Source organism: Gambusia affinis, linkage group LG04, assembly GCF_019740435.1.
Source record: "Gambusia affinis linkage group LG04, SWU_Gaff_1.0, whole genome shotgun sequence".
Taxonomy (NCBI): domain Eukaryota; kingdom Metazoa; phylum Chordata; class Actinopteri; order Cyprinodontiformes; family Poeciliidae; genus Gambusia; species Gambusia affinis.
Window position 1 is genome coordinate 25,136,518 of NC_057871.1, and position 22,085 is coordinate 25,158,602.

At 40.1% G+C, this 22,085-nt stretch overlaps 1 protein-coding gene across 3 annotated transcripts in view; it reads right to left on the reverse strand.

Moving 5' to 3' along the window:
* prkcaa (protein kinase C, alpha, a) overlaps positions 1–22,085 on the reverse strand; it is a 137,204-nt gene that overhangs the window by 68,177 nt on the left and 46,942 nt on the right. For all 3 annotated transcript variants that reach the window (XM_044113812.1, XM_044113814.1, XM_044113813.1), the window contains exon 3: positions 20,923–21,005. In XM_044113812.1, coding sequence (XP_043969747.1) covers positions 20,923–21,005 — 83 coding nt within the window. The remainder of the gene's footprint in view (positions 1–20,922; positions 21,006–22,085) is intronic.

Consider the following 22,085-nt stretch of genomic DNA (forward strand, 5'->3'; position numbering starts at 1 on the left):
GAGTGAAAAAATAAAGCACATTTTGTCAAACATCCTGATGTTTCATAAAAATATGTGGCTATCCACAGTGTGAGAATATTGGCATGATGGGTGCAAAATATGAGCTGTTGAAGCAGAACAGGATGAGTCATATTTCCAATGACGTCATCACCTGATGACGGCCTAATGTGGACAAAATTTAAACATTTTATGCATTATCTATCGGTTTCCTCAAGTGCTCAAGTAACTATTAGCTTCTCAGAAATGCCAGCCAGTCCGAGCATTCAGCATGTTTAGAAGAATAAATCTTTGTAATTGTAGAGAGAACATCTGCAGAGTCATCTATATGTGTGTGTTTTAATGTATGTTTTGCTTTTATGCATTTATTTATGGCAATTGTCCTTTTATGGATGGGCTGTTCCTATTGTTGCACTGCAGTTTTGCCCCTGCTTCCTAGACTAATATTTTCTAAGGGAGACTAAGAAATCATCTTATCTTATCTGTCACCATCCAGTCTGACAGTATGACTCTGACAGCTATTCAAATTATTCGCAAGATTCTCTTTGCAGATTAGATGTGCTGGAGATCACACCTGTAGATGACTTTTGTCGACACTAAACACTAGTTCTTCCATTAACACACCCTTTCTGAGAGCTGTCAGATGTAAGTGCTTCACCTCTCTGGCCTCAGAGTCCATCTGGGGACTACAGAGTGGGAAAAAAAATAAAATAAAATACTTTCAGATGAACAATTGAAAAAGAACACCAAAAATAAGAATGAGTCAATTCAAAAATGCCAAGTGGTGATTCAAAGGGATGCTACATGCTCAGTGTATGACGTGGAAGGGAGGATGAAAATAGACGGATGAAGAGCATGAGAATTTGTTTCATCATAATTAGATAATGGGCAATATTTCAAGGTTTGTTCAAGGATTTGATGGTGGTAATATCCAGCTTGGTCAACAAAAAGAACATCTGTCAGTAAGGTCTGACAGAAGAAGAGAGCAAATTAAATATGACTAACACAATAAGGTTCAGTGACTTCTCACAAATTAATGACCATTATATATAGCCTATATATATATATATATATGAGGAATAACTTCCATTGGCTATTTCTCTGGTCAGTGTGACCCTTAGTATTTCTTTTCAATCTTTATTTAGTAAACCAAGAAAAGATGTGAATATACGGTAGGTTGAAGCAAAAAATAAAAGATAAATGACACAGCAAATCAGATCAAAGGACTCAAAGCACCCAGACGATGACAATGAAGCAGGAGCAGAAGCACGGCGGGTCAGCACAGTGGTGCTGGTTAATTAGCCAGGCGCTCCAGTCCAGCCCAATTAGATGCAGTGCAGCATCCAGCTCCTGGTAATGAACAGCTTGGCAGAGTGAAGGTGTGCAGGGTTTCCTAAAGACTGTGGTGGAGCAAAGGCGGGCGACAGTGAGTCATTCTTTATTTAGCTTTCTTGTGTGATTGCCGTAAAATGAAATGAGAAAAAAACAAAAAAAAAACTTCAGGGGGTTTCTCAATACAATTGCAATCAATTGACTTTTTTCCCCCCCAGTTTTCAGTTGCCAGTCACAGTTTTACGCCACCTGAATAACACAAGTTGTTTTCAAACATCATCCTGCCTCTGACATTTGTGTGCTGAAACACCTAGCTGAGGTCTGTGGGTGAAAACTTGACACGATTTTGCCAAATCCTAGTGGTGGTGTTGCTTTGTGCAGAAGCAACTTGTCTTGTTTTGTTTTAAATGCACACTTAATGGCTCTCTGACCTCCTTGGGCTGAAAGTTCAAAGCTCTATACACGGTTTATGGGTTTGTCCAAGTGACCAAAATACTACTAGAGGAATTAACAACAACAACAAAAATAGATCAGATTGCCAAGTAAAGCATCAACTATCTGAAGGAGAATACATTTTAATCAGTGCAGAGTTTCTCTCCACCATGTTCTACCACGTGCCTTCAAAATATGTTAGTGATGGGTGACAAAAATGGTGTCGAGTATTTTTCCTAACATGAGCGTCAAGTTTGAAATGTTATCTTTATCTTCTTTATCTATTGTAACACTGGGGAAAATGTTCAATACCTCCTGAGAAGAAGCAGGACTTAAGCTGAAGATTAAACAAGATGCTGCAATCTCAGATTAGTAAGAAAGTAACGCTGGAACTTGGGATTGTCACTCATTACACACAAGCACTGAACAAGCATAACAATTCAAATTGTTCTTATTCTTCATTTTTATTTGCAGGTATAAAAAAATAAAATAAAATAGGACAGTCGTGAACACTTCAGGCAATACACTCAAAGAGAAAAAGAGATCAACCTTATGTGAAATGTGCAGAAGGGGTCATATTTTCTTATTCGCCCGTCTCAACGGCCCATCTCCTTCATACGGGACTGGAAAATAAATTGCTACGCTGATTACCGGGGGTGGAAATGTTAACAATCGGCATCGGATGATTGTTGACCCACACTAGGCGACACTTTCATCTCCATACCTCGCTCGCTGCTTTCCTCTCTCTTTTACCCGTCATCCCTCACCAGGAGGGTGACATTTGAATTGGAGGTGGCAGGAAGCTCCTCCCGTTACCAGATTCTGAGTCACCCTGTCTTGCGGTTCATCTGTTCCTGAGTTAAACGAGAAACTGCAGAACAAAGCACCTCTTCATGTGAGCCGTCTAAAAGCTGACACCAGAAAAGATGTTCACCATGTAGAAACGTGGCTCCTGAAAATGTTACAGTTGTTGTTGTTGTTGTTGTTTTTTTTGACTGAGCTCTTCGCAGAAACCCTCTGCACACCAATGAAATTGATAAATGAATACCATAAAAGAATTTGTGCAGTGTTGTGCAATGTTGGTTTAGGAGTTCAAGCAGCACTTTTATAAATGTAAAAGAAAAAAAAACCAAAAACATTAAAGCGTCCATTTTATGTAATTCTACTCCATTTAAAAGTCAAACTCCGTCATTTGAAAACTACAACCTTGACGGAAACAGTCGTATGGTTTTGTGAACATCTTCGTGGACACAAATACAGTTATACTAGTGTCAGTTTACAAAGGAAGTAACGAAGTAAGCTATTGATTTACACTGTCATGCTTTTGATGGGATCCTTTAGTATCTAATAGTTCAATCAATGCCAAGTCAAATCTACTTAATGTTGGCAGGGAGCTGCTACTTTAGTACCTTAGAAATGTGGCTAATTAAACATTTCCTTCTGCATTAATCATGAACATGCATTTAGTTTATCTACTGGTCTAATTTTGTGTTTGAGGGTTTTCAACAGAGGATAAACATGAACAAAGCATACAAAAAAAAACTATTGTTCCAAATAATATACAAACATCTATACAGGCCTTTGCCTTCCTATGCGATTCCAACCGAGTGTCATCTCGCTTCACAGCTCAGTGTGGGCTTTCTCCCATTCACTTGGATTCTTCTGGTAGAATTTCAACTGGGCCAATCACTGAACAGGAGGGGAAGTTGTGAACAACAATGTCGATTTTCCACGCTCTTTCAAAATTGTGGTCTGCTTGCATTTTTAGCAAAGGCAGCACAGGAAGTGAACGAAGCCATTCGGTCCGTGTTGACCAAATACTGAATTAACATCAACAGCCGCCTCTTTTACGGCACTTCTCTCTCCCAGCATCGACTGGGGCATTACACATCGGCCAAAAGTTAGCAATTGGGTAAAATTTAAAACCTCAACATCTTCCACGTTGCCAGGAAAGCAAAATATAGAACACAGTGTTGGTTTTTACCAAGCTGACATACAGTACACTGTGCATTACATCAAAAAGCCCATTTTAGACTTTACTAGGTGGATCCTGGTTTCACATTACTGTGAAGTAGACAAGCTCCTGGTATTAAATTTAAGGACCAGCAAATGTGTTAAGTGGCTAACTAAACAGCTACTTAAGTCAGTTGGAGGATTGAAATATGCCTCTGGATCTGTTATGTAACAACCCTTCGCGTGTTTGCTCAGCAAGAAGGATTAGTCTTCTCCTTGACAAAGAGATATCCAAAGCCAATTAGCACCCCGTATGGAGACTCAACATGCACAGACACACTGAGACACATAATCAGTTCTGATCACCAGCTACCCAAACATCTACAGCTGAGGAGAATGCCAGAATAGTTAGAGAAAAACATGATGCCTTTTTCTCCTTTCTTTCTATTTTCCCCCAATCCTCATGTGTGATGTCCTTGTTAACCGAAAGTTACCGTGTATTAGATGTAGGTTTCCATCTAATACAATTGTTACCCCAAATACACTACAGAGTAACCCATCCTCCACATGACCAATCATGTGAACAAATGCAAACCCTTTGATTTCAAGTGTACAAATCTACATTAACAATATTTTTAATGGATTTAATGTTCATGGCATCTGTTTCAAATCCTTAAACAACCATTAGAGCAGTGCTCCTCAATTCCAGTCCTCAGGCCCCCCTGCTCTGCATGTTTTAGATGTGCCTCTATTCCAGAGCAGCTGATTCAAATGATTGCATGACCATCAAGTCCTGCAGCAGGCTGTTAATCATCTACAGATTCAATCCAGGTGTGTAGCAGAAGGGAAACACCTAAAACATGCAGGGCAGGGCGGCGTGAGGACCGGAATTGAAGAGCGCTCAATTCCAATTAAACTCAAAGTATTGTTTTTTTAGAAGAAAAAAAAACCAAACACTAATAATAACAATCTGCCAAAAATCAATGTCTGTTCAAACAAAATACTTGTTCAGCTTTTGCTGTTTTGTTCCAAACAATTCCCAAAACCTGCTGGCACTAGGAGTCTTCAAGACATTTTGAATCACAATTACCACAACATCAGTACGCGTAAAATCGAAGGCACTAAGAGCTTGGATGCAATATTATATTGTATTTTGAGCGACATGACGTCGACTTTGCCTGTCTGCAATATATTTGGCCTTGTGAAATGACTTTCCCTGTCTCTGACACCCACACCTGGTATAGATTTTAGTGACAGAGATGATACAGTTTGAGCGGTGGAGACACGGCGATGACTGAACGAATGAAAAGGAGTGACGAAAATGTGGCTTATCTGCAATAGATACCCTCTGTGAAATATTTATCAATAATATTGCAACTGCACATTGATACTGTGGGTGTGTGGGAACTGCTGTCCTCAATTTCTGCCATTTATTGGTTGTCTCCATCTGACCTACAGCTTCAAAATGAACCTGATGTGGATGACACACTTGCTTCTGTGTCCAACAAAGAAAGTTGTAAAGGTTTTACAGAACTTTCAAAGGCCAAAGTGATCTTGAAAGTAGGGGTGTCACTTCTGATACGATACCGATATAGCATCTTTGAGTGCTGGCTGAGGCCGATGCTGATACCGATACTGACCCGATACGATATTAGAACAAATTGTGCAAACTTTTATTACTGATTTTGCAGTTTTTAAGGCTTGATAAAGTGATATTTTTCAGAGAACAATAGTCAACAACAACAGATATGAGAACAACTGACCCATTTATAATTAACCAATGGGTCAGCGTGTGGGACACAAATGCTGATGCACAGAAAATCTGGAGCGGACTAAATGCTGGAGCGGAGTGCTTCTCTCTGCGTATTTATATCAAAGACTTTAGATGCAGGTCGATATAATCCGAACACTTGGTTTTTGTTTGATATCGAGCCGATTTCCGGTATCCGATCAGGACAGCAATACTTAAAAATGAAAGTAATTCCAGTTGAGTGAAGCAAAAGAGGCGTTTTGGATGCTGTAACGTTGCACAGGCACACAAAAGCAAAGCAAGTACCATCGATGAATATGTTGATTGAATTTAATCAAAATAAGCAAATCTTAAAACAGACAAACTGATAAATAACACATAAAAACTTTTTTTTTTTCCTGACGTTCCACTTATGACTTCCCTAAAGCCTTTTTTTCTAGTTCACTCCCTATTCGACACAATGTATTTTTGTCGTATGCAAAAAAGAGAAAAGATTTCAACTATTAGGAAATTAAATTGCTTTGCGGAGGAACACAACTGTGTTTATATCATTCAGTTAATTGCAAAATTCGCGCCAAATTGTCTGCTCCATTCTACAGCAAAAGGACTGAAGGAGGCAGAATCTGAGACTCGCTGAAATCTTGAAAGCATTAGAAGCCTGTGGACAAACTTCCTCTCCGCTTCACTTCTCACAGCTGGAGAAAGCCGCGGTCCAGGCTGATGAGGCACTTCCCTATCCGACGGCCATATTGTTAATTTGCAGACGCTGGCTCATTAACAGGAACATGCACACATGCTGTGCATGACATCGTCAAGGTCAGAGGAGGGCAGGCAGAGCTGTCACAGCTGTCACCCTCGCTGGAGGGTGAAGCCACTGTTTACCAGCACCGATGCCAAGGTTTCCTCCTTTTGGTCAGCCTACCGACTCCGGAGGCCAGAATTAATTGGCTCATCAGACACGGGCCATCTGACCGGTACTTAATAATGAAAATACTTTCACAACCTCTTCCAAAAGTCAAATCCAATTGTCAACACCTTGGCAGCACTGCTCCTCCTGTGATAAGTTAAGAGCTGAGTGGGTCAACTCTGTGATCTACTCTGTGGTTGGGTGTGCAGAGGGTTTAATGTGTTTTTGTGTCTGACATCAGTCCTGACCTAACAAACAACTAACAATATAGACTGATGTCAATTGTTGATACATTTGATTGAATATTCAACCATTTCACTGAACTCGGTTCCAGAACCGCACAGGATTCTGGGGGATGTAGGCAGAGAACAGCATTAAGCCGCTCACATTTAGTAAGGTGGCGTCAACTAACTCACTCGCTCTTTGGTTACCTAGCAACAACTGTGTGGAGTGAAAACTGTGGATAAAACAGTAAAGATTTATCCACCAGCTTGGTAATATGTCACATATTTAAAACAAAAAACTAATCAATAATTATCAATATTGGTTGTTAGTAAAAGTTTACGTTGCTTTTCAGTTATATAGTCGAGCCCTACGTAAAGATAAATATCATTTTCAATCATTTAAATAAAACAGATGTTTAAATTTTTTTATTTTTTTCTTGAGAAATCTGTATTGTAATTTTCACAAGTGATCTGAAATATAGACATGGAGGGACTTGTTGTATGGAAGAGGACTGAGCTCACTTATTTTCTGAATCTTTATCCGTCTTCTTGGCTCTCTGCAGCACAAAATAATGTTTCTCTTAGGAAATATATCCTGTTTTTTACGTAACACAACCTTCAACATAGAGGCAAGCAATTAGAGATAACATTTTCATGCTGCTGCCAATTTCATCACTGGCACTTCTAGATTTCATTTAATGAGGCTATATGACAACTCATAACGATAACACCCAGTGAGCTGGTTTTATGTCAAGTCATGTTGTGAAAAAGATTAAACAAGGAAGGATTGGACATAAAATTATCCGGCAAAAGATAGTGACAAGCCCATCTAGTTATCATTATTGCAGTTTGGTGTCTGTGTTTATGATGGTGGTTGTATGATGCTAAACTGACAGACATTTTCATCTTCCACAAAGTTCAAATAAGTGGTATTCGTTTATTTTTAATTCTAAAATATCACAGATTATCAACATGGCAGAACTTGTAACCCTTTAGACTTCTAGATATTTTCCTATCCTACATACAAACAAGCACAGAGGACTCTATGTTGGTCCAGAGCTGCAGAAGGAGCAGCAGAGTCAGTTTGACCCATCTGCAACTTGCCTTGTTCTATTTCTGGCAAGAAGCTTCAAAGCTCCAGCTTGTTCTGCTTTAGACTTCCCTACACATGAAGTCAGGTTTGCACTTTTAAGACTGTTTATGGCTGTGAAGTGGGCGATGAGGCCTCAACGCTTTATCACAGTGTTTTGTGTTAGTATTGTGATAACAATAAAAGTGACGATAAGAATGCAATACATCTATATCTATGTCTACATCTATAATAGATAACTGTATCACTGAGACTGTGTGTCACAGCAATTATAGCCCCACAAGCACAAATCTTGAAGAACATTCCCATGTGTAACGTGCCTCTTTCTGACACCAGTCACATAAAGAAGTGAGATTTGCATCACTCAGCTGCACACACTACCTGTGTTTTCAAATTTGCTGGTATTTATTGATGCTTTTATTAAACAAATAGTGGATGAAATAGTGGGCTGCACAGTAGAGCTGTTGCCTTGCAGCAAGAAGGTCCTGGGTTCGATTCCCGGCCCGGGGTCTTTCTGCATGGAGTTTGCATGTTCTCCCTGTGCATGGTGGGTTCTCTCCGGGTTCTCCGGCTTCCTCCCACAGTCCAAAAACATGACTGTCAGGTTAATTGGGCTCTCTAAATTCTCCCTAGGTGTGAGTGTGTGTGTGAATGGTTGTGTGTCTTGTATGTCTCTGTGTTGCCCTGCGACAGACTGGCGACCTGTCCAGGGTGAACCCCGCTTCTCGCCCGAAATGTAGCTGGAGAGGAACCAGCAACCCTCCTGACCCCATTAGGGACAAAGGTGAACAGAAAATGGATGGATGGATGGAATAGTAAAATTTCCAATCTTGATAATAAGGACAGATATGGGGGAAATTAAACATGGTGACAATAAATCATAATTTTTATCACAATGAGAAATTTACCACGATATATGATAAATGATGTGATAAAAGTCCACCGCTACTGCCCAGGTTTAAGCTGCCATTTACAAACCACTTCCTTTGATTTACAAAATCAAAGCGTAAAGATACAGGGTCCATGATCTGAACAGAGCCATTCCCATCAAACAAAAGAACAAATTGATGTATAATCAATGCATGTTTATTGTGGAACTATGATCTGCTTTATCATACCGGAACTAAAGAATCACTTTATTTATTCGACCTAAAGTATTAAGATGTTTTCTGTGCATTTTTCCCTCCAAAATGGTTCCATTGCCAAACAGGTGGTAACGCTACCTTGTCACCAGTTTCAGCTTTGGCTCAGTCCTAATCAAAGCTCTGGTGCTGGTAAGCTAATGTCACATAAATTCCTCACAAGAAAGCAGTTCTGCTTCAATGACAGAAACAAGACAGAGGACAGAGACACATAGAGAGGCAAAAACTGCAAGGTTACATTTTTGATCTTCTGAAAAGAACATTTTTACTATTTCTGAGACCAACAGTACAAACGCAAAGCAGCCGTGAATTGTGTGTTTACATGTTCAAAAACGGACTAGTTGACTCAGCAAACTCTGCACGAGAAATAATTCTTCCTTACATGGTAGATTTCAGCGCCTTCGCACGCTGTGTGCGACTTCGAATCGAAAGATGGAGCTAGTGAGGAATGTGACTTCGATGAACAAAAGATGAACGGTGAATGTTTGATTAGGAAAAACTCCCACAACCACATTGACACGGACAGTTGACTCCGAGTCCAGAGGATTATAAACTCCCCAGAGTGAAGGGCATTATTAAAAAAAATACTTAAGGGTCTGGCAGGACTGGACAGGACTAGTTATTTGTTATTATGAGACCTCAGAGGGAGTGATGGAATGCATGCAAGTAGGCTTCAGGGCATAAACTGTGTGTGACTTTAATGTACTACAAATAAGTTTGTTGGTATGATAAAGAGTGTATTTATATACTGCAGGGGGGAAAAAAAGGCGGAAATGCATTCTAATAAAGAGCGTTTTGTCTGTCTGAGTTTCAAGACGAGTTCAGTACTGAACTGTTTACTCAAGAGAGCTCAGTGATTTTCTCACTTTTGCAAATTAAAAATATGCAGTGGAATTTATTTGGCGCTTTTCAAAAAAAAAAAAAAAAAAAACAGTATTCAGACTTTATACCCATTTGGATAACAACCCATCCTCTGACTTTATGCAGTCAAGCGTCTTGTTTCATGAAAGTGTATTTGGAAGAAATTTTCCCCGTTTGGAATAAACGGAAGCAGCAAAATTTCATTCACTGTATGCACCCTCGATACGTGCAACATATTTACAATAGTGGGATTTTTCAACTTATTAGGAGCATCATTACTATCTGAAAATGTTGCAGCATCTTTGAGAATCACTATATTGTTTTTTAATCACAATAGCAGTTTTTACATCCCTTTACGAAGGGCTTGCACCACAGTCGTCACCGTCTTCACCTGTTTCAATGTATCACAAAAGCGTCCCATAACATTATTATCCATTTCTGTTGCTTACATGAGGTAACAGCTTCGTTTGGACGGAGATGCACACAGAAACTTTGTAGGGTAACACTTTATTCGACGGAGTTTGCATAAGCCTGACACGACACTGTCAAACATTATATAACACCTGTCAGGAACATGAAGGAGTCTTTATTAATGTTTATGTTTACCGTTGTCATGAAGTGTCATTGGGTAAATAATGACACTTTTACTCGTAGCCTCTTAGGGTTATTGACGACGCTCCTAGGGGAGAGTAATGCAGCCCATCCTCTGTCTTCCACCGTTATTAACACAAGCAACAGGACTCCGTAACGCACAAAGACACTTACACCTCTCCACCCCCCTCCCTCCAGCAAAGCCAGGACCAAACCCCTTCTTGGGAAGCCGCGTCACACACCATTAGCATAAAGACTGAGGATCTGCTCGTTAAGACCAGAGAGAGTATAAATATCATCAGCACCAAGCCCAGGGGACCCAACCATCACATCAGCCATCACTCAAAGCTGTGAATACTGCAAGCAATGGCGTAGATGTGAAGGAACCTGCGTCTTCTCTATTTATGGTAAGATAATTGGCTCAAATGTGTCCAATTAAACAATGCGCTAATTGTAGTTAGCTAAAAAAAACCCTCTTTAAAAGCAATCTCATTTTAGGGGTTTTAGCAAATAATAAAAATATTGAACTCTGCTGTGACAAACTTGGCCTCAGAAGCGCACGGCTCTGGCTGGTCAATGAGTATATGATCCTGTTACAGTTTGACATGTGGAGATAATCATTTAAGGCACTTAGAGCAGCAAATTACACTGAGTAGTTTTAATGACTGTGTGATAGACGCCACAGCAGATGGCAGATGTTAATGTGAGCAGTCGTATGCAGGCTGAGATGTTCTCTGTGCCTGTGGAGTCCAAAGCATTCTGGGGTTTTTTCCCCTCCTTATATCAACTGGTGTTTTTGCATAATGGCTGAGGAAATTACTTCCTCCTGTTGGATTGCTTATCCTTAGTCCGGAAATAGTGGGCTTTTAGGTTTTATTGGCTTTGCAGCAGCAACCACAACGAAAACAAATCTATACAAGACGTGCAAAGACACGTTGTAGAGGCTGGTCTGTAGGCAGGATTGGTGATGACTTTATGATGATCTATAATGTAGAGCAAGATATAAAGCTGATCTTTATTTATGTCAGTTTAGCTACCATGATCAATATGGCTCTGTGTATTTCGCTTTTTTTTTTTTTTCTTAATCTTGTTTCAGTTTTGTTCTTAGACGTTTTTCTTCCCGAAACAACACACCCCTTAATAAAAATCATAAAAGATATTTTGGATGACATTGTATGCAGGCTATGGAAAAATATCACAAGATAATTGTTTTACAGTAAATACAAAAGCGCTCCAAGAAATATCTTGGAACAAATGTTTATGTTTATGTAATTTTCATAAAGCGATATTGACGATTAAGGCTAAGCAGTCCTAAACTAACACATTTATTATAAGCTAAAAGGTAAACAACTCAGGTAAAGTACAAACATCTACATAAAAACTAGTTCATGAGACAAAATGAAAAAAATGAAAATTAAACTAATGAGTCTGAGTTCTGTCCAAGAACTTATAGATTATATGATTATCTTTTGTCAACATTTTCTAATCATGGAATCTGTGGTTCGGTGGGAAGCTCAGTTTTGCAGTTCAATCCCGCTTTTCTCCCTCTGCACTCAGCCTCCAATGTGTCAATCAATGTGTGCGTCTTTGAATGAATGAGCATCCACATGTGAGAGGAATGAGGTGAATCCAGCCTGAAAATGCTTTAAGAGGTTGGTATTACTACAGAAATTACGTCTAAGATCAGTTCATTTGTCATCTAATTGCAATTTTAATCTAATTTAATCACACTCTTCCTAATAGCAGGATTAGTTGGGAACATTGCTAATATTGTAGCTTTTGTCAATCAATTATTCTTCAAAAACAATCCCAAAAAGTCCTGGTTTTATAGAGCTCTCTGCTTTACAAGAGAAAACGTGTTGAACAGCAGGATAACAAACACTGACGACTACAACTGACTTGTAATCGCATCAACCGGAACAGCATTTAGTTCAAATCTTGTGCATCAAAACCAATAACAAGATTTAAAAGGCCTGCATAGAGTGAGACAGACGTAATCCCAGTTTAACATTTCCTGAGCGCAGCATCTCCCATACTGCGCTAAGAAAATCGTTTCCAAACACTTTTCAGACAATAATTACCACTCATCTTCTCTGCATTTGTACTTTTTTCACCAACACTGAGCATGGGAACTCAAAACATCCTCCTGTCTCATTTGAGCTTGCCTGAATCGATAACCACATCCTACCTTTTAGATCATGTTTTGACGACTTGAAAGGCCAGAACGAGTGTTGGAAAAAAACACATCTGAGTTTCCATGTTCTATCAGGAAATTTAATCTCCTCAGAGTCTAAGACGTGAATTTAATGAACCTCTTTCCTATCGGATAAGAAGTCACAGTTGGGTACAGGGAGAGAGAAGAAAAAAGGACGAAAATCCTGCAAATTTGATAACACACTGGCAGGTCTGAATATGAATCAGCATCTTCATTTCTTGCCTCACTGACTGAAAATGATCTCACCTTCCCATTTGTCTTTCTTCACTCTTCCCTTCTTGGGTAAACTGTGTCTTGCTTGGTGCTAACTTGCTACCTCACACTGGCACACTGGCTCCCACACACACACACAATATTAAACTTACTTTGCTTGTTTATGCAGCACCTAAGATTTGGTCTTACAGTCTTTTCAGGAAAACTCTTGGTAGAAATTGCTTTCCGCTCGAGCTTTCATGTTATTTTTTCACAGCCTCCTTACAGTTGGTGATCAGGCAGGTCAAATGTGATCAGCTGAACAAACTGCAGGAAGAGAGTAACATCCAAGCAGTGTTTTATAAATGCCCGACAACAGGGATTAAAGTGGGTGGTCTATGGCAGCGACTGCAGCTCCATGAAAGAGGGCAAATTTGATTAGATACACTACAAATTTAGAGCATACAGTATCCCCTCGTTTCCTCTGCCACAAGTAGCTCTTTTGCATACACTCGCTCCAATCTCTGCTCGCTGACATCATCCTATCTAGCATGTATCACTGTGTATTTTTTTATGGTGGTGTGCATTCAAAAGCATGTTGAATTTACAATAACTTCTTTCGTCTAAAAACAGTAAAACCTGGCAGGGCTCTGAGAAACACTTCCATGGGCTAAACGCACAGCCCCGTGCCCATCAAAATGCAGGCTCGAGTTTCTTTGAAAAGGTGTTTCCTGGTGCCAAGGCTTGCATAAGGGTGAGTGCTGAAAGCATGTGTTACTGGCATCTAATTCTGTACGGAGTAGGAGGCTCACTTAAGCTTCTACGTTACACCAACATTATCGCAACCTGCCCAATATCGAGTAGGTACCCGGTTTTACAGCCAAAGCAGCTCTAACCAGTCCAGGTCTGGATCATGGACAGGCGGCGATGTGCAATAGTGTCTGTGGTGGGGGGTTAGACAAAACCGTGGCACACAGCCCACAGGGAAATCTGATATAGATGATGGATGGCTAGATATAGATTACAGATGTGAAAAATTCCTACTAAGTGTTCGACGCGGCAATGACTGTCTAGTATCATTTGGAATCATCTTTCCCATTGCATTGTTTCCCATTCTTCTATGTTTTCCCATAGAAAAAAAACTACTTCTTCATTGCTTCTGCACTTAGCTGGGTTGAGTGATTTATTTTCTCCCTTTGCCTTAGAAAGTGCTGCTGTAATGCCCGCCCAGGGTGTCCAATGATCGCTGGAGATCCTGCGAGTATAAGAGCGTATAGACAGATGCATGTTACTGCTGGCTCAGCAATAGTCAGTTACCTTGAAAGTATCCCTGGCTCACTTACACATCCTGTGTTTATTATTATTTATAATAATATAATTTAGCTCCATTATTTAATGGAGCTACTGGTTGCCCTTAAGTCTGTGTACTCTTCATGCCTGTGGGAAATACTCGTTACCCGGTAATTCTGTGTTTAGTTGTCTATTTTTCGGATGAAGTAACTGATAAAAGAAGCGCTATCTTCAACTTTGTGTATTCTTTGCACCTCCTGGGCAACGTTGGCTCAGGAGGAGGGAGTTTGTCCTGTAACCGGTGGGTTGCCAGTCCGAACTCCGTCTGTCTCAGTCGTTGTGTCCTTGAATGAGACTATTTATTTTTATTTTTTTATGCTCATAGAAAGGACTCCTGGCTCTTTCGCCTGTCTTTTTCCTGGATGAGACAGTTTTTGAAGAGGTGCTACACCTTTGCATATTCTCTTCCTGGTTCAGGCGTACACCTGTGTCTTGCCCAATGAGTGCTGGAGATAGTCTCCGGATCTTCTGCAAACCTGCATGACAAGTGGGTATAGACAATGGATAGATGGATTGTCCCTTAGCCGAGCTTGTTTGCTTGTTAGCTTTGTTTTTCCATTCCTTTTGAGAGGACCATTGGCTCAGTTACCCTAGGTTTAAGTACATCTCTTTCCTGGATAGAGTCAGGGTAATTAGCTATTGCTGTCATTACCTCTACATACCATTTGTTTTTCTTTTCAATGTAAAGTACTCCGCCCGGAGTTCCTCAAGGCTCTGGATGTTGTAGGGTTGTGTTGGCTAACGCGACTCTTCAATATCGCATGGACATCGGGGGCAGTTCCCCTGGATTGGCAGACCGGGGTGGTGGTCCCCCTGTTCAAAAAGGGGGACCGGGGTGGTGCGCTCCAATTACAGGGGTTCACACTATTAAGCCTCCCTGGCAAGGTCTATTCGGGGGTTCTGGAGAGGAGGGTCTGTCGGATTGTCGAACCTCAGATTCAGGAAGAGCAGTGTGGCATTCATCCTGGAACAAGTGGATGGGGAGAGGGAAGTCTGGGCCTCCCTTCTGAAGCTGCTACCCCCGCGACCCGACCCCGGATAAAGCGGAAGAAAATGGATGGATGGATGGATGGATGGATGGATGGATGGATGGATGGATGGATGGATGGATGGATGGATGGATGGATGGATGGATGGATGGATGGATGGATGGATGGATGGATGGATGGATGGAAAGTACTTTCAGTGCTTCTAGGTCTGGCTGTGTCTCTTATTTCCACCTTTAATATTGTATACCATTTATGTTTTTCTCTACAGCAGAGTGAATTCTTGGCTCTGTTCTTCAGTGTTTAGCCGTCTCTCCTGGTCCAAACAATTTAATAATATATTCCCACCATTACATTTCTGGTTTCTCTACATTTCTATTTCAGACAGAAATCACTTTTGCCTGATTGTGTCTATATAGTACATGTAACTAACACTGTAGTGTGAAATTACTTGGGATCTTCTGCATTTGCAAAACTTTAATTTACCATTAAAGTTCTCAGTGTTTACAATCTGCCCATTGGTTTTGTCAAGTACCTTAACACTGTATTTGTTGTAAACGGCCACCATGTAAATGAAATGATCTGAATAACTAAATACAGTGGACCAACAGACAGACAATCTGATTTATAGTGTTATTCATTGGCATCCAATTCCCAACAAAAGTCAACTTGAACTTTCAAGAGAAGACTCAAATCTCTGCCCATTTAAATATAATTTAAATATATTCTCACAAAACGGTTCACTGCAATTCAAACTTTAGTTTTGGAGATGAAACCACAATCTCCAATCTAGGCTTCAATGTTGACTTGATGATAACAGGGCAGACTCTAAGAACAGAACAGGCCAGTCTAAAACAGAGGGCCAGCACCCTAGCTGGAAGCTAAATTGACTAAACATACAGATGAAAGGCTCCATTGCCTGTGACAATCCAAGATGCCTCTGGCAAAGATGATGCAATTTAGCACCACTCCAGTTTAATCTTGTTTTCAATTCTCGGGCAGAATCCTTATAATGAGACTTTGTGCATCCCAAGCTTTGAGAGCAGAATACTGCTCCCTGCAGATGTGCTGTCAGTTCAGAGCCTCCCACGTGATTTGCACTTTTAAATGTTGCTTCACTTTTTCTGGAGGCGAAACGAGTTCTTATCATTAAACATGAGCGCTCTCACATTAAGTACATGCAGTTTGCCTTTTTCAACGTGTCTTTGTGAAATGTGTTGTTTCAGAGTCGAACTTTTAAATAACGGTCCAACACATTGAAGCTCTTTCAGAGACAATGCAATGAATCTTAAGAAAATGCAATGAATCTTAAGAAAATGTATTGAATCTTAAGAAAATGCATTGAATCTTAAGAAAATGTATTGAATCTTAAGAAAATGTATTGAATCTTAAGAAAATGCATTGAATCTTAAGAAAATGCATTGAATCTTACCTGCATTTTAAATGTATTTATTACAAATATATGAAAATGCTTGCAGTAAGCGATCAGAGAATTGAAAACATTGTTTTTAATATTTTCTCTTGCCATTGCAATGCTTATTACTTATCTGACGTTTAGGCCAAATAAATGCTTCAGTATCACAATTAAGTAATTTCTAAAAATGACACTAATTTGACATTTAGGATGTAAATGGTCTGACAAACACAGTGATTTTTTGTAGTTTCTTTATGTTACAAGTGTTATAAGTTAATGATCATATTAATGTTTAGTCAATTCTAATGCTTGATTCTGAACTGAAGTTACATTTCATGTGTTTTCCAGGCACATAGAGCCATTTTATAGCACAATCAAGAAACTATGTTGCCTTCTGTTGTGATAAAAATGCTGTATATAAAAAAATTGCCTTTTTATCATTTTAGCACTTTAAATTTGGGCCTCTGTCTCTTTAAGAAACTCTTGCTCTTTCTGAGCCTCCGCCTTCAGGAAGACATCACAACATGGCTCCTCTATTAACCCTTTAACAACGTTTTTACCAGCGTTGCGTTGGTTAAAAACGCAACACTGACAACAGATGTGCCCTTCCACCAAATGTTTGCTAATTGCTGCTGGCTAGTCTGTAGGAGCTGAGTGGGGGAGTCGCATTCCTGGTATGTTTTGATGAAGGGATAACATTTTAACTTGACGTAAAGCTCAGGAAAGCACATTTTATATAATAATGTCCCTTTAACAAGTAACCAACATATTTCTGTATGCTTGTATGCACAACCAAATAAACTTTCCCTATTTAAATGCCGCGCTGCAGACACACTGGGTCAGAGAAATAATCCGATCACCACAACTTAATTAAAGCTTTTTCTAAAAACACTTTATCCCAAATGCTATTTATTTGTTAAGTATGACTAACTAACCGATGTGAATGTCAAACCATCAATTTGGAGACTTTTGCCTTGGTTTCCACACTGAAACATGTTCTCCTAATTGTGTACTGAGAAAATAACCAAGCAGAGTGGCTCACTCTTTCCAGTATTTTCAATCCCCACCTGCACATTTTGATCACCTTTTAGTAGTTTTCCCTTTTTTTGATGGAGAGTAAAGGGAGGACCATGAATAATTACCCACAGCAGCCCTGACAGCAGTTAAAGTAGATCTGTTTCTCCGACATTATTTTGTTACTGTCACACAAACGCCAGCGTCTCTAATTTGGTGTATTTTGCTGCGTTATATTTGGTTTTGAGGTCAATCTTTCTAAACATAACCCGTTCATGCCAAAGTCTGCTGAAAGCGAGGTTAACGTTACATCAGCGGTTGCCCTGATTTTCCATCTGACTATTGATGACATATCAGCTTCTTGAATGAATATTACAGCTCTTTAACCGCTGACATTTTGTAGCGTCAAATTGAAAGGGTTTGCACGTCACAAACCAACTTTTGAGGTACGCGAATAATAGAATACAATAAAACAAAACCATGCAGAATGTAACTTGAATACATTTTGACAAACAGAAAAACCATGAAGGTGTCTCTACTGTTCAGCATCCATTTTCTGTCCATTTGTTATAGGTTTGTTTTGGATGATGTGTCACCCTCGGGTCAGCTCTGTCCGTTTCCAAGGAAATGTGCTGCTGCTTAACTGTATTACTCTGTCACAACTATCTGTGCACTGAACAGGCCCGAGGGGCTAAGAGGTGATTGTTTGAGCATACGGTTGTATACTCGTGTGCATGCGAGTGCGTGTGCGCAAGAAGAAAGGAAATCAGTGCAAACAGACTAGCAGATTTCCTCGGGTCAAATGTGCTGTACTGGTTAAGTGGACATTAATGATGCAATGGCCACACACCCACACCAACGCAGGCACATCGTACCTCTCAGGTTCATCTGCCGTGCCCCTGCGGTGAGACCAAGAGCTCTTGAATTATTGATGGCGATCTTCCATAAAGCACTGAACTTACATGAGCTGCAGCCCAACGTTATACCTAGCAGCCAGACTGTGATCATCTCCAACCAGCAAGGCTACCACCACCCACCAACCTCTAGGTACGCAACAGCAGAAGTGGTATTGTAGATAAGCAAAACCAGCAGATCAACCGACGTTGGTTTGAACCCAATTAAACTGATGGGTTTGGTTCACCAGCTCAAAGACAAGACGTCTGTTGTCCCAGCAGCTGCGGCTCTGAGGAAAAATGCATTTCTGCCTCGTCAAGCCAGAGTTACCTTCAGCTGAAGAGACCTCCGACACACTCCGTTTCTTATACTAGAGGGAGTTATAAAACACGAAAATGAGTCATAAGATGCACATAGCCGAGATGCAGCAGATTCAGAAGATATTATCTGGCTGAAGGAGTTATTGGTTTTCTGCTCTGCTTTAAGCCTTGTAATATGTGTGTGTGGCTGCCTTTGGCAACGGCGACTCAGCTGCAAATGCACAAAAAAATAAAAATAAAAACACATAAAAGCAACAATCAGACAGTTTAGTAGTGAAAGGGTTGTACTTTTAAAAAGGGGACAGATTTGATTTGTAGCAGTTGTGAAAGAAAATGGACTGAAGCAGGAATGAGTTTTGTCTGAAAACGAGCATTAAGGCCATTTTCACATAAAGCCACAGCTTTATGTGGCGTCTTTTGTTTCTTTTTCAAATTAAGTGCAATAAAAAATAAATAAATCAATAGAAAGCTTTTCATCACAGCAGCATCTTGTCACACTCAAAAGAAATCCAACTTTTAAGCTAAATATGTTTTATATATTATACAGAAAAAAGGTTTTGTTTTATTTTTTAGATTTTATCAGAAATTGTCAAATCTTACAATTTGTAATCCACAACTTCCTGTGTCCTGAGATACTAATATGACTTGACAAAGGAAATAATGTGAGGAACTTCCTGACCTGTGAAAAGATGTACAGCAGGATGTGGTTTAACACAAACCAGGGTAGCAAGGATCTCTCACACACATATCGGACAATGTCCCCCGAAAACAATGAACCTGATTTCTTAGTGGATCACAGAGCACCTTGCTCAAGCTACCTTATGCTTCTGGAGACTCCATGCAATCTGAGGGGCGCTCTATTTAGAGAGTCTGGGTTGACCATCCCGACTGACACACTGACATATCTCCAGTTTCAGAGGCCAGGCTCTGAGTGCCCAGAGAACTGGCAGCAGGAATGTAAATGGAGTTTCACACTTAAAGAGCTGACAAGCAAACGACTGATAGCAAATAGCTGCTCCTAGTGAACCAAGAGGAAATGGTGAGAAACGTCAAGTGTCCTTTAAGAGTTTAAGAGCTAACAAGACATCTTAACTTATTGTCGTGGCTGTAAAAGATTTCCTTTGTACTACTCATATAGTGGCTTACCCATTGAAACTTTTACAGAACTTATGACAAGTGTCATTAATACTTAAAGATGGCGGCATCCCTTTTGGTGAAAGTGATATAATTATAGAGCAAAACTGGTTTTCAGATCAGTAAATGTCTACATTTTGGTAGTTAGGAATTCCAGTGCAATTGTGTTTTATTACGTAATAAGGAGAACTGGTTTGCAAGACGCACATCTATGCACAGAGTGGAGGACCACTGGGGTTATAACTCCTTTGTTCCCTAAGGAGCTTTTTTCTAAAAATCTGTTAACGCCTGGGAGTCATAAAGTCACAAGATGGACTACGGTTCAGGATGGAGAGAGTCACGGTCTGAATTCAGCTTCCTTCACTAAATGCCAAGATGTCCAGTGGGCATTTGACAATGCCTCCAATCTGCTCACCAGGAAGCGAGCGCATGAGTGACTGGAAGAGTAAAAGCGCTTTTATATTAGTAGCAAAGTGTCTACACTTTTATACAGGACGCCAACGGAGTGGAAAGAAGGCACATAAGGTTCAGTTTGAAAATGTCTTCAGGGTCTATAGTGGCACTGATCACAAAAAGCATCGACAGAATACGGTTTAAGTTTGGCTTTTCTGCTTTTAAAAAGTGACTCGATGAGATATTTCAGCACCGCTTGTTGCAGGTTGTGCCTTACATGATGGGACAGGAACACCGACGCTGAATGAACCTTACTAATCCCTGCAGCTCTTCTGATTGCGTCGTGACTTCTGTTAGTCTTACCCTAAAACTCTTTCTTCAGAACGACATCTTTCTGAAGAGTGAAAACGGTTTCTCTGCTGGGAGAGCCCAAATGACAATCTACCCCAATTTCCATTTCCACAAACTTGTTGTGATTAAATTATCCTCAAACCCTCTAGACACTTTGCAGCTCTAATTGCGAGGGAAACAATACCAATTCGTTCTTCTTTCCTTCGTCCCTCAATAGACCGCGACATTTTTACACAAGGATGAACGAGAGTGGCTGGTAAAGAGCAACAGAGGCCTGAGTGCTAGAAATGCATTCTGGCGCCGTTTCATATGTGCTGAAGTCTAATGACATAAACAGGAGCAAAAAAATAGGAGGGAACAGCTGGCACTCGGGTACTTACGTCTGTGTCAGGCCCCTTATCTGCCCCCGGGCAGGAGAACGTGACCAATTCATGGCACCTCTTGTGGACCACAAAACAGCAAACTGCAAGGCAAGAAAACAAGACGAAGTCAGGAAAGAGACTCAGAGCAGCAAACATTGGAGAAAGACATAACAAAAAGATGTAAAAGGTCCTAACCTCTAATGTTTTATAAATGATTCATTAAGATGCACCAAAACGTTACGCAAAACAAAGTAAGAGACCTAAAAGATGGTCACTTTACATATTTTTGAAATGACCAGTCATCCCTCTATACATTTGCTCATCTTGTTAAAATGTCCAGTGGGCATTTGACAATGCCTCCACTCTGCTCAAATTTTAAAGTCCAAACTCAACCATTAAAGTCCTAGCCCTACTTAAAAAAACAGGTATGAACACTACAGACAAAAAGTGCTGGGAGTTGAATGTTTTTTCATAGTTTTATGGTCACTACAGCAAAGGTACAATCTTCCTTACTGACCAGTCTGGAAGTAGGAACATGCAAAAGATCTAGAACTAGAATAAAGACAATCTGGAAATGTATGCTATCTCAAGAAAACTTTAGAAACAAACAGAAAACTTTTATAAAGATTCCAGAGAGGTGATGCTAACAGAGGAGTGAGACCAGCATTTTTTCTGGCTACCAGGAAAGAGTGCGATAGAAAAACTCTGGAGCAGCTGTAGAGCTGACAAAGCCGACCGACTGATGCCAAAAGCAGGACACTTACAATCTGCAGGGTTTCCCCCAGAAAACTTGCTAAACCCGATGGTCGGGGCACCGAGGCGGTCCACCGGGGTTTTGTATTAAAAGATGTTAAGTTAACATCTAAAGTATTCCTTTGTCTCACTAAAGAAAACCCCTTGGATAACCTGTGTCGAAATTCAGCTGATTGTGGAGAAAACAAAATGCATTCATAATGGATATTCAGAACAAGAGGATGAGGTAAAAAAAAAAAAAATAAATAAAAAAGATTTCTATAAAATAAGATAAAATATATATTTTTTATTTATTCAAGGTGAAGCTAAGTTATTTGATATGCGTCTCCATCTTGACTGAAATGTTCACAGGTATGAACATAAACTTGGAATTTTTTTTTTAAATGATTAAATTGTGACACTTCTGGCTTTCCATACACGCCGAGGTC